This window comes from Bufo bufo, chromosome 3 (assembly GCF_905171765.1).
Source record: "Bufo bufo chromosome 3, aBufBuf1.1, whole genome shotgun sequence".
In the NCBI taxonomy this organism is placed as follows: domain Eukaryota; kingdom Metazoa; phylum Chordata; class Amphibia; order Anura; family Bufonidae; genus Bufo; species Bufo bufo.
In genome coordinates this window covers 699,650,901-699,663,835 of record NC_053391.1, presented here as the reverse complement: position 1 = coordinate 699,663,835, position 12,935 = coordinate 699,650,901, and the positions used below count along the sequence as shown (strand labels likewise).

Genomic DNA, 12,935 nt, shown 5'->3' with positions numbered 1-12,935 from the left:
GCCTGAGGACAGACACTCATGAAATACCTCAGTCAAGAGGGGAAACAAGGCGTCCTTAAAGGTGTTATAAAACTCAGATGTTAAGCCATCCGGGCCTGGTGTTTTCTTGAGGGCAAGCCCTTTGATCGCCAGTCTGACTTCCTCTTTACTGATCATCTCTGCCAAAACATCAAGAGAGAGATCTACTCCTGGTTCAGAGACCATTTCAGCCAGGAAAACCAACATCACATCTAGAGGTGCGAGTAGAAGGATCTGCTGACCTCCAGAATCCCTGATCTGGACCTGTTCAAGGATTCCGTACTATCAGTCCTGAGACGATCTTAGAACTTACTGACATCTTATAGTTCCTGTGAGGGTCGGGCGAGCAGTATTTCCCGTAATCCCTCTCAAAAACTAAACATGCGTGTCTGTCATACTGACACCGTATGAGCAAAGACTTCACTCTGGAGATCTCCTCCCGGCTACTCCCAGTCGAGAGAAGATGCTCGAGTATCCTCATCAGCCCCTGATACAATCAGTACTTGTCAAGGCTTCTGAGGTTCAAGAGCTGGAGGAAGAATCTCACCACCCTTCCTTGGACATCTCCCACCACTCTGACTTACTGCTACAGATCCAGCAACGGTACCTGGCTCTGACGAAAGTCCTCAAAGGATTGTCTTACCTCTGCTTCTTCCAAGAGAGATGAATTGAGCCTCCAAAAGCCTCGCCCCAACCGGGGGGTTTCAGAGAAAACAATATCAAACAGTATCCACAACAGAACCCAGGCTGGGCTGGACAACGGGGCTAGCACAACGGGCCAGCCCTGTGGCCGACTCAGGGGACACAGGAAGGGCACCATAGACATAGCTTACCACCTCCTGCAGCTTTGGCCCAGTCTTCTTCGCCTTCAGCTTGCGGCTGCCCCCAGGTGCCTCCTCCGGGAGTTTATCTCCAAAGGAAAAGTCCTGGAGGCACACTGGGGACTTGAGCAGCTTTATCTGTGCCACTAGCGCCCCTCCCTGGGCACTGGTGTCACTGTCCTACAGAACCGCACTGGGATGTTACTGGTGCCTGTCCTACAGGGAGCCCCCTGCACGTGGCCTGCTGTTGGGACTGCAGGCTGCCAGGTGGCTCCTGCTGCGGGTCGCCATCCTCCACCACCTGGCTCTCAGTTTGCAGCCCCGTCAACCTTTTCTCCGCCATATTGAAAGGACCGCTGTTCTCCTCCTCCAGTCTCTTTATTTCGGTGAGGATTTCTGGCCTCTTCTTTTTGTGGCCCCCTTAGCCCTGGCATGGGCACAATGCAGCTCCTCCCGGAGACTCCTCGTGGTCTTACTCGCTTCTTTGTACTCACGGAGGTGGCTGATGACACGGGAGCCATAGGTGGTAATTGACTCCCTGGGCCTCTGCAGTCCCCAGCCTTCCTCACTGAGGTCGGCCTCACCCCCGTGAGTAGTGATCCTGAGTTCCATCCTGTATTATACTCCAGTCACATTCAAAGCTGCAGGTTTGGTTTTCTGATAGCTGCTAGTCCCCTTGTCTCTTTGTTGCCCCCTGCTGGTGATGTATCTGTACTGCACTGTATTCTGGGAGATGTAGTGTTTGCAGCAGACCATGCGCCGTGGTTTGATCCATTATATCTGCTGTCCAGTGTAATTTGATAGGGGTCCTCCCATGCAGTTGGGGGAGTGTGTATCAGTCTGATGCAGCTCTGGATGTGACTAGAGTATAAAGCACAATGTAAGTGATGATTTGTAAAATATATATTTTTAGGCTTCAGCTTTATGAAGCATTTCCCAGTTTTATATAGCCCTCACTTCTACAACTTTCTAATGAACTCGGGCTTTACACCTCAATATTTGTAAGATCCCTGCTTACAGTTAGTGAGTGGAAACATTATTGAGTACACCAGGAGGCTACACAAATGAGGACCATAAATCTCTCCTGTGCTGGGACTTTGTTACAGTGTATCAACTTATATCAGTCAGGAGCCCACTGAAGATTTTCCAGACTAGATACAGTTGTAACGAAACCTCAGCTGTGAGATTTATTTAAGGGGTTTTCCAGGCTTTTCTTTTGATGACTTATCCTCAGGATCGGCGGGGAGCTAGGTGTCACACCCCCGCCAATCTGATATTGATTACCTACCCTGAGGATAGGTCATCAATATTAAAAGTCTGGAAAACCCCTTTAAGTCAGGGTGAGATTGTAACTTCTGTGAATGTTCATATTCATTGACAGCAAACAGAGATTTTGAAAGTGATTGATAAGTTGCAGAACGTCTCCTTCTGCGGAGCTGACACTTTCTGGCTCTTTTGCTCCCCGGGACGCTGCACTCTGTGTCTTTAGGGAACTCAGATTTCCTGTGGGAAATACTTTGGGAAGTTCGTGTCCTTCCTGGAAGACGAGGAATCTCCTTCTCCTTCCAGGCCTGTAGACCAGTGCAGACTCTCAGGACGTCCTCCCTCCACTGCTTCATAAGATATAATCCACAGGGGTCTGTACAATTGTCCTCAGCGCTGAAACCCTCTAGTCACACACCATCCTGACATCACATTCTCTCACCATACCAGACTCCAAGATGGCCGCTCTAATACACCATCACCAAATGTGGCGTCTGTGGCCTCCTTACCAGAGACTCCCTCCAAAATTCACAGCTCACCAGTGATCACCAGCAGTCACCATCATCACTGACAGCTCACCAGTGATCACCAGCAGTCACCATCATCACTGACAGCTCACCAGTGATCACCAGCAGTCACCATCATCACTGACAGCTCACCAGTGATCACCAGCAGTCACCATCATCACTGACAGCTCACCAGTGATCACCAGCAGTCACCATCATCACTGACAGCTCACCAGTGATCACCAGCAGTCACCATCATCACTGACAGCTCACCAGTGATCACCAGCAGTCACCATCACTGACAGCTCACCAGTGATCACCAGCAGTCACCATCACCTGACAGCTCACCAGTGATCACCACAAGTCCCCATCACCTGACAGCTAACCAGTGATCACCACAAGTCCCCATCACCTGACAGCTCACCAGTGATCACCAGCAGTCACCATCATCACTGACAGCTCACCAGTGATCACCAGCAGTCACCATCATCACTGACAGCTCACCAGTGATCACCAGCAGTCACCATCATCACTGACAGCTCACCAGTGATCACCAGCAGTCACCATCATCACTGACAGCTCCCCAGTGATCACCAGCAGTCACCATCATCACTGACAGCTCACCAGTGATCACCAGCAGTCACCATCATCACTGACATCTCACCAGTGATCACCAGCAGTCACCATCATCACTGACAGCTCACCAGTGATCACCAGCAGTCACCATCATCACTGACAGCTCACCAGTGATCACCAGCAGTCACCATCATCACTGACAGCTCACCAGTGATCACCAGCAGTCACCATCATCACTGACAGCTCACCAGTGATCACCAGCAGTCACCATCACTGACAGCTCACCAGTGATCACCATCACTGACAGCTCACCAGTGATCACCAGCAGTCACCATCATCACTGACAGCTCACCAGTGATCACCAGCAGTCACCATCATCACTGACAGCTCACCAGTGATCACCACCAGTTTTCATCATCACCACTGACAGCTCAGCAGTGATCGCCACAAGTCCCCATCACCTGACAGCTCACCAGTGATCACCACCAGTCACCATCATCACTGACAGCTCACCAGTGATCACCACCAGTCACCTTTACCACTTACAGCTCACCAGTGATCACCACCAGTCACCATCACCATTGACAGCTCATGAATGATCACCACGAGGCACCACCATCACTGACAGCTCATGAATGATCACCACCAGTCACCATCATCACTGACAGCTCATCAGTGATCACCACCAGTCACTATCATAGAAAAGGAGAAGGTTGAGGTCTGAGGATTTCATATGAAACTTCCCCTTTTGCAGTTCGTTTCCTCATTCTCGTTACTGACATGACATTACTGGAAGGTGATGAAACCAGAGAACGTGGTGGCAGGAGGTCTCTCACGCTGGGTGACACAGTAGCCGTTCCGTTGTGTTATATCACTATATAGTCTTCACCTGCAATTCTTCATTCACAAATAGAAAAAAAAGCACGTAGATTCCCCCCAAAACCCAACCCCCACTCTGTACTGGTAGGGAAGAGGGTCTGGTGCTTCTCTCCTCACCCATTCCACGTCTAAGAGTAGGGTCTGACCCACAAGAATGTTTTCCTCTCCAGTGTCTGCAGATCTAAAGTCCCCAAAGGAAGGTGTCCATTCTCACTGTGATGACCACCATCACTGGAAATGGCAAACATACAGCAGGGGCCCCTAGAGCTCGTTCATGCTCCCATCCTATCCCCAGACAGGTAGGTTTGCTTGCACCCTTCTTTGGAGTGATAAGGTCCACATGCCCCTCGGTTTCCTATGGGTTGGGTGTAGTGTGGAGGAGCTGCCTTGGTTCACCAAATCCATGTTGAACAAGGATCAGGCCAAATATACTGGCCGCCATGCTCCATGTCTATAGAGTGCATTGAGTTCCATCTCCTCTTGGATGACATGACAAAGATGACACGCTGGTGCCAAACTGCTGACATTGTCCACTTTTGTCTTTCAGATTGCTAACAAAGAACACAACTTCCAGGATGCAGACCATTAAGTGTGTGGTAGTCGGTGATGGAGCTGTTGGGAAGACCTGCCTCCTCATCTGCTACACAACCAATGCCTTCCCCAAGGAGTACATCCCCACCGTCTTTGACAACTACAGTGCTCAAAGTACAGTGGATGGAAGAACTGTTTGCTTAAATCTATGGGACACTGCGGGACAAGAGGAATACGACCGTCTACGGACACTGTCCTACCCACAGACTAACGTCTTCATCATTTGCTTCTCCATCGCTAGCCCCCCATCTTATGAGAACGTCAAGCATAAGTGGTATCCAGAGGTGGGGCACCACTGCCCCAATGTGCCAATCCTCCTGGTAGGAACTAAGAAGGATCTCAGGGGCAACCAAGAGTTCATCAAAAAGATGAAGGAGCAGAACCAGGTGCCAATCACCCACCAACAAGGGGTCAGCCTGTCCAAGCACATCCATGCCGTGAAGTACATGGAGTGCTCAGCCTTGAACCATGAAGGTATCAAAGAAGTCTTCAGTGAGTCAGTGAGAGCTGTCCTAAACCCAAACCCAATCAAAAAGAAGAGCCCGTGCTTCCTACTGTGATGTCATCCTCCTTCCCCCCATCAGTGAGATTTTCACCATTCACAGACTTGTAGACATCTTATATCTGTTGGGTGAAGACAACTCATTCAATGTCGGGCGCAATACTGTGAACCTGAATGCAGAACATTAGCTTTTTGGTTGGAAACGTTCCTTTTTGAGTTTTTAATGAGACATTTTGCTTCTTATAAGTATCAGTTGTGGCTATGAAGAACTGAGAGCTTCCTTTCCTGGGACCAGTGACTGTACACAGCAGTAATTTTTCTTTATAAACATAATTTTTTTGAGATGAAGACTCCACCACTGGATCCTGTACTCTACATGCTAATCCTTCTGGAACTCCAAGTCCACCACTGATCTGTACTATGAAGTTCCTGTTAATTTCTATATACATAATGAATTCTGCGCTTTTTCTGAAGACATGATGGACCTCCATGGACCAGTATCCACACGATGACAAGAGATTATTCAAGAAGATGATGAAATTTCTGATCTGAAGTGAGAATTTCTGCAAATGGAAAATATTTCTTCACCCACCATCTTCTCTTATGGAAGATTAGACTGTAGACTGTAGTTGAGCGAGCATGCTCGGCCGAACACCAGTTCGGCTCGAGCATCGCGATGCTCGGCCGAATACCTTGTGTGCTCGAGCTCAATACTCGAGTCAGTGTATTTAAATCCAATTTAGCCTCTATTTCTGAAAAGTTTCTGCTGGGATTTGAACTCACAACCTTCTACATTAGAGGCAAGGCCTTTAATCACTCAGCTATAAAGCTGAATGATAAACTGTGTCAGAAAAACCTCATAGTAGTTTGTCATGTAGTAAGTATTCCTATACAGTAGAAGTATTATTTAATATTTCACTACAGGTTAACATGCAGCTTAACATGCAGCTCTATAGTGTAGTGGTTAAGATTCTTGGCTCTAATGTAGAAGGTTGTGAGTTCAAATCCCAGCAGAAACTTTTCAGAAATAGAGGCTACATTTAATTTAAACATATATGTATAAGTTTTTAGCCATAATATATTTACATATATTATTATATATTTAGAATATATGATATAATATATGTAAATATATTATGGCTAAAAAAATCTGTAGTAGTTTCCCACATATTATGCATTCATATATATCAGAAGTATGATATTATTTATATACAGTGCTGCCCATAATTATTCATACCCCTGGCAAATTTTGACTTAAAGTTACTTTTATTCAACCAGCAAGTAATTTTTGGATGGGAAATGACATAGGTGTCTCCCAAAAGATAATAAGACGATGTACAAGAGGCATTATTGTGGGAAAAAAAACATTTCTCAGCTTTTATTTACATTTGAGCAAAAAGTGTCCAGTCCAAAATTATTCATACCCTTCACAAAGTGTCACAGTCTGTGGGAAAATCAAAAGTTCTATACCATTCCAAATAGTCCAAGCTGTTCTAAAGCATCCTAATTACCCTGATTAATTGGGAACAGCTGTTTTAATCAACTCAACAGGTGAAAAGCAGCAGCTCTCTGCAGTTGGTTTGTGGACAGTCATGGCTAAGACAAAGGAGCTCAGTGAGGACCTGCGGCTGCTCACAAGTCAGGAAAGGGCTACAAGGCCATTTCTAAATGTTTTCAAGTTCCAGTGGCTACAGTGCAAAGTATTATTAAAAAGTACCAGATATTCCGCACTGTGGAAAATCTCAGAGGACGTGGTCGGAAGCCAAAAGTGACACCTGTGCTTCCAGGAGGATAGTTAGAGAGGTGAAAAAGAATCCAAGGATCTCCACCAAGGCCATCCTGGTGAATCTGGGCTCTGCTGGTGGCAATGTCTCAAGGCAGACAATCCAACGGACGCTGCACACTGCAGACCAAGGAGGACGCCACTTCTCCAGATAAGGCACACAAAAGCTTGCTTGGCCTTTGCAAAAGCTCATCTGGACAAAGAAGACGAATTCTGGTCTTCTGTGTTATGGTCAGATGAAACAAAAATGTTATTGTTTGGTCACAATGATGTTTCCTTCATTTGGCGTAAAAAAGGAGAAGCCTTCAACCCAAAGAACACCATCCCCACTGTCAAACATGGTGGTGGGAACCTAATGCTTTGGGGGTGTTTTTCAGCCAATGGACCAGGGAACCTAATCACAGTAAACGGCACCATGAAGAAAGAGCAATACATGAGGAATCTCACCGAAAACATCAGGCAGTCTGCAGAGAAACGTGGCCTTGGGCACCAGTGGACATTTCAGCATGACAATGACCCAAAAGACACAGCAAAAGTGGTGAAGAAATGGTTAGCAGACAACAACATTAACGTTTTGGAGCGGCCCAGCCAGAGTCCAGACTGGAATCCAATTGAGAATCTGTGTAGGGAGCTAAAGTTCAGGGTGATGGCAAGAAGACCCTCCGACCGGAAAAATCTGGAGCTCATTGCTAAAGATGAATGGGCAAAAATACCTGTGGAGACCTGCAAAAAGCTGGTCTGCAATTATAGGAAGCGTCTGATTGCTGTAATAGCCAATAAAGGCTTTTCTATTGATTACTGAGAAGGGTAGGAATAATTTTGGACTGGACACTTTTTGCTCAAATGTAAATAAAAGCTGAGAAATGTTTTTTTCCCACAATAATGCCTCTTGTGCATCGTCTTATTATCTTTTGGGAGACACCTATGTCATTTCCCGTCAAAATATTACTTTAAGTAACCTTAAGTCAAAATTTGCCAGGGGTATGAATAATTATGGGCAGCACTGTATATATATATATATATATTTTTTTTTTTAGTAATTACATTTTTACAATTACTAAAAAAAAATATAAAATATCTAAATTTAAGTTAGCCTCTATTTCTGAAACATTTCTGCCGGGATTTGAACTCATAACCTTCTACATTAGAGCCCAAAACTTTAAAAGGGTTCTGCATTTTTTTTAAACTGATGATCTATCCACTGGACCCCCGACACCTGGGACCCCCGTCGATCAGCTGTTTGAGAAGGCAGCAGCGCCGCGGCCTTCTCGCTGTTTACCACAGGCCCAGTGACGTGACGACTAGTATCAATGGCCTGGGCGGGGCTAAGCTCTGTTTATTTGAGGATAGATCATCAGAACCCCTTTAACCACTACGCTATACAGCTACATGTTAACCTGCACTGAAATATGAAATGATACTTCTGCTGTATAGGAATACTTACTACATGACAAACTACTATGAGTTTTTTCTGACGTAGTTTATCATCCACCTTTATAGCTGAGTGGTTAAAGTCCTTGCATTTAATGTAGAAGGTTGTGAGTTCAAATCCTGGCAGAAACTTTTCAGAAATAGAGGCTAAATTAGAATTAAATACACTGGGGTCTCCCCAAGCACTGACTCCATATATGGGCATAGCTATATATATGGAGTCAGAGCAGGGACTCCTAAGCTGTGGACTCACACTGGAGGATTCCCTCACTGTACAGCGATCTTCTGCATAGACCTCAGTGGGACCCGACACCCTCCCCTCTTCAGGGGGTGCCTGGTTTAATGCTCGGTTTTCCCATTGACTTCCATTCCATCTGTAGAGCACCCGAGCATCGCAAAGTGTTCTACTCGAGCACCCGAGCACTTTGGTGCTCGATCAGCACTACTGTAGAGATATCATGGCCAACGAAGGCTGGAAATGTAAAACTAAGACAAGGGGTCATATTCCTTTCATCCAACCATGATTATTGGGCAGAGAAGAACAGAAGATATGGAAGATGTTGCCTCCTTGTCTCCTACCAAATAGGATCACTCATGCAAATAGTTAGGTTTTCCCATGATAACAGGCTGAACTGGATCTACAGATGTCTTTTTTCAGCCTATGTTACCATGTTACTCAGTACATACAGAGTGTGAGCGCCCCCAATAGGCTGGATATTGAATGTGAGGACTTGATTAGTGACATGAGCACAGTGGTCACAAGGCTGGAGCTGGATTATGCATCATAGATGACCCGTCACGACATCTCAGCCGCTTCCAGTAAGCTCAGTTGACCGTGATGTGATGTCCTAGAGAAGTGAGCATCTTCCAACCACCGCAATAACCCCTCATCACCATTACAGCTCCCACAGGGGTTGTCACCCAGCTTTCCCCGAGTCCTGGATGGAACCCACAAGGCAGTTGTGTAGTGACTGTATGAAGGCTGGCAGTCTGCCACCCGGGGCTCGCCTCCTGTGGTGGCAGTGGAATGTTCAGCATGCCTGAAATTGTACGACCATGTTTGCAGTTGTAGCTCCACAATAACTGGCTGCCAACCATTCCAGTAAAAACAGTTGCAGAGGCCTCGATACAGAAATCTCCCGGTACCTAATTGTAATAACAAAAATGAATTGTTCATTGGTTCTTGGTAATGATTTCCCTTGAGGAGATCCAGCTTTATGGAGTCTTACAGGGAATGCTCCCTGGGAAAAATATGCAAATTAGCTCTCCTCCTGGAGGAAAACAGCTGTCGCTCTACTGCCACCTACAGGTAGCTGCCTAGTAAGTCAATGTCTGACCTATTCTAGAGCTATGACCAGGGATGTCAGCCAAACCAGAGACCCTTCCCTGACCTGCAGCCAGACCGCACTGGGAATCCTGGAGGAGACATCAGATCGTCTGGAGCCCACATTCCCTCCACATGTCCTGGTATTTAGGAGTCCTCCTCTCTGCACCCCCAGCTCTTTTATATATCATGATACTCAGCGCACTCCCCATTATAGTAGAACATTCACTTCTCTGCCGGATTTTCTGTTATTTCAGCTTTTTACTGAATAATAAAATATATAAAACATCTTGGCTCATGTCCTCATTCACTGCTCCCCTCCCCTGTGGTGTGTATTAGGAGGTTCTGCAGCAGCTGAGGTGTGTATTAGGAGGTTCTGCAGCAGCTGAGGTGTATTAGGATGTTCTGCAGCAGCTGAGGTGTGTATTAGGAGGTTCTGCAGCAGCTGAGGTGTGTATTATGAGGTTCTGCAGCAGCTGAGGTGTGTATTATGATGTTCTGCAGCAGCTGAGGTGTGTATTAGGAGGTTCTGCAGCAGCTGAGGTGTGTATTAGGAGGTTCTGCAGCAGCTGAGTTGTGTATAAGGAAGTTCTGCAGCAGCTGAGGTATGTATTATGATGTTCTACAACAGCTGAGGTCTGTATTATGATGTTCTACAGAAGCTGAGGTATGTATTAGGAGGTTCTGCAGCAGCTGAGGTGTGTATTAGGAGGTTCTGCAGCAGCTGAGGTGTGTATTAGGAGGTTCTGCAGCAGCTGAGGTATGTATTATGATGTTCTGCAGAAGCTGAGGTGTGTATAAGGAGGTTCTGCAGCAGCTGAGGTGTATTATGATGTTCTGCAGCAGCTGAGGTGTGTATAAGGAGGTTCTGCAGCAGCTGAGGTGTGTATTAGGAGGTTCTGCAGCAGCTGAGGTATGTATTAGGAGGTTCTGCAGCAGCTGAGGTGTGTATAAGGAGGTTCTGCAGCAGCTGAGGTGTGTATTAGGAGGTTCTGCAGCAGCTGAGGTATGTATTAGGAGGTTCTGCAGCAGCTGAGGTGTGTATTAGGATGTTCTGCAGCAGCTGAGGTGTATTAGGAGGTTCTGCAGCAGCTGAGGTGTGTATTATGATGTTCTGCAGCAGCTGAGGTGTGTATTAGGAGGTTCTGCAGCAGCTGAGGTGTATTAGGAGGTTCTGCAGCAGCTAAGGTATGTATTAGGAGGTTCTGCAGCAGCTGAGGTGTATTAGGATGTTCTGCAGCAGCTGAGGTGTATTAGGAGGTTCTGCAGCAGCTGAGGTGTGTATTATGATGTTCTGCAGCAGCTGAGGTGTGTATTAGGAGGTTCTGCAGCAGCTGAGGTGTATTAGGAGGTTCTGCAGCAGCTGAGGTGTGTATTATGATGCTCTGCAGCAGCTGAAGTGTGTATTAGGAGGTTCTGCAGCAGCTGAGGTGTGTATTAGGAGGTTCTGCAGCAGCTGAGGTGTGTATTATATGGTTCTGCAGCAGCTGAGGTGTGTATTAGGAGGTTCTGCAGCAGCTGAGGTATGTATTAGGAGGTTCTGCAGCAGCTGAGGTGTGTATTAGGATGTTCTGCAGCAGCTGAGGTGTGTATTAGGAGGTTCTGCAGCAGCTGAGGTGTATTAGGAGGTTCTGCAGCAGCTGAGGTGTGTATTATGATGTTCTGCAGCAGCTGAGGTGTGTATTAGGAGGTTCTGCAGCAGCTGAGGTGTGTATTAGGAGGTTCTGCAGCAGCTGAGGTGTATTAGGAGGTTCTGCAGCAGCTGAGGTATGTATTAGGAGGTTCTGCAGCAGCTGAGGTGTATTAGGATGTTCTACAGCAGCTGAGGTGTATTAGGAGGTTCTGCAGCAGCTGAGGTGTGTATTAGGAGGTTCTGCAGCAGCTGAGGTGTGTATTATGATGTTCTGCAGCAGCTGTGGTGTGTATTAGGAGGTTCTGCAGCAGCTGAGGTGTATTAGGAGGTTCTGCAGCAGCTGAGGTGTGTATTATGATGCTCTGCAGCAGCTGAAGTGTGTATTAGGAGGTTCTGCAGCAGCTGAGGTGTGTATTAGGAGGTTCTGCAGCAGCTGAGGTGTGTATTAGGAGGTTCTGCAGCAGCTGAGGTGTGTATTATATGGTTCTGCAGCAGCTGAGGTGTGTATTAGGAGGTTCTGCAGCAGCTGAGGTGTGTATTAGAAGGTTCTGCAGCAGCTGAGGTGTGTATTAGGAGGTTCTGCAGCAGCTGAGGTGTGTATTAGGAGGTTCTGCAGCAGCTGAGGTGTGCATGAGGAGGTTCTGCAGCAGCTGAGGTGTATATTAGGAGGTTCTGCAGCAGCTGAGGTGTGTATTAGGAGGTTCTGCAGCAGCTGAGGTGTGTATTAGGAGGTTCTGCAGCAGCTGAGGTGTGCATTAGGAGGTTCTGCAGCAGCTGAGGTGTGCATTAGAAGGTTCTGCAGCAGCCGAGGTGTGTATTAGGAGGTTCTGCAGCAGCTGAGGTGTGTATTAGGAGGTTCTGCAGCAGCTGAGGTGTGTATTATATGGTTCTGCAGCAGCTGAGGTGTGTATTAGGAGGTTCTGCAGCAGCTGTGGTGTATATTATATGGTTCTGCAGCAGCTGAGGTGTGTATTAGGAGGTTCTGCAGCAGTTGAGGTGTGTATTAGGAGGTTCTGCAGCAGCTGAGGTGTGCATTAGGAGGTTCTGCAGCAGCTGAGGTGTGCATTAGAAGGTTCTGCAGCAGCCGAGGTGTGTATTAGGAGGTTCTGCAGCAGCTGAGGTGTGTATTAGGAGGTTCTGCAGCAGCTGAGGTGTGTATTATATGGTTCTGCAGCAGCTGAGGTGTGTATTAGGAGGTTCTGCAGCAGCTGTGGTGTATATTATATGGTTCTGCAGCAGTTGAGGTGTGTATTAGGAGGTTCTGCAGCAGCTGAGGTGTGTATTATATGGTTCTGCAGCAGCTGAGGTGTGTATTAGGAGGTTCTGCAGCAGCTGAGGTGTATATTAGGAGGTTCTGCAGCAGCCGAGGTGTGTATTAGGAGGTTCTGCAGCAGCCGAGGTGTGTATTATGATGTTCTGCAGCAGCCGAGGTGTGTATTATGATGTTCTGCAGCAGCCGAGGTGTGTATTAGGAGGTTCTGCAGCAGCTGAGGTGTATTATGAGGTTCTGCAGCAGCTGAGGTGTGTATTAGGAGGTTCTGCAGCAGCTGAGGTGTGTATTAGGAGGTTCTGCAGCAGCTGAGGTGTGTATTAGGAGGTTCTGCAGCA

The 12,935-nt window shown here is 47.0% G+C and overlaps 1 protein-coding gene across 1 annotated transcript in view; it reads left to right on the top strand.

Annotated features, from left to right (window-relative positions):
* Positions 1-5,842, top strand: part of RHOG (ras homolog family member G) — a 38,561-nt gene extending 32,719 nt beyond the window's left edge. Inside the window, exon 3 of the mRNA XM_040426674.1 lies at positions 4,611-5,842. Within this exon, the coding sequence (XP_040282608.1) occupies positions 4,639-5,214 (576 nt within the window). The 5' untranslated portion in view covers positions 4,611-4,638 and the 3' untranslated portion in view covers positions 5,215-5,842. The remainder of the gene's footprint in view (positions 1-4,610) is intronic.
* The last annotated feature ends 7,093 nt before the right edge of the window (positions 5,843-12,935 follow it).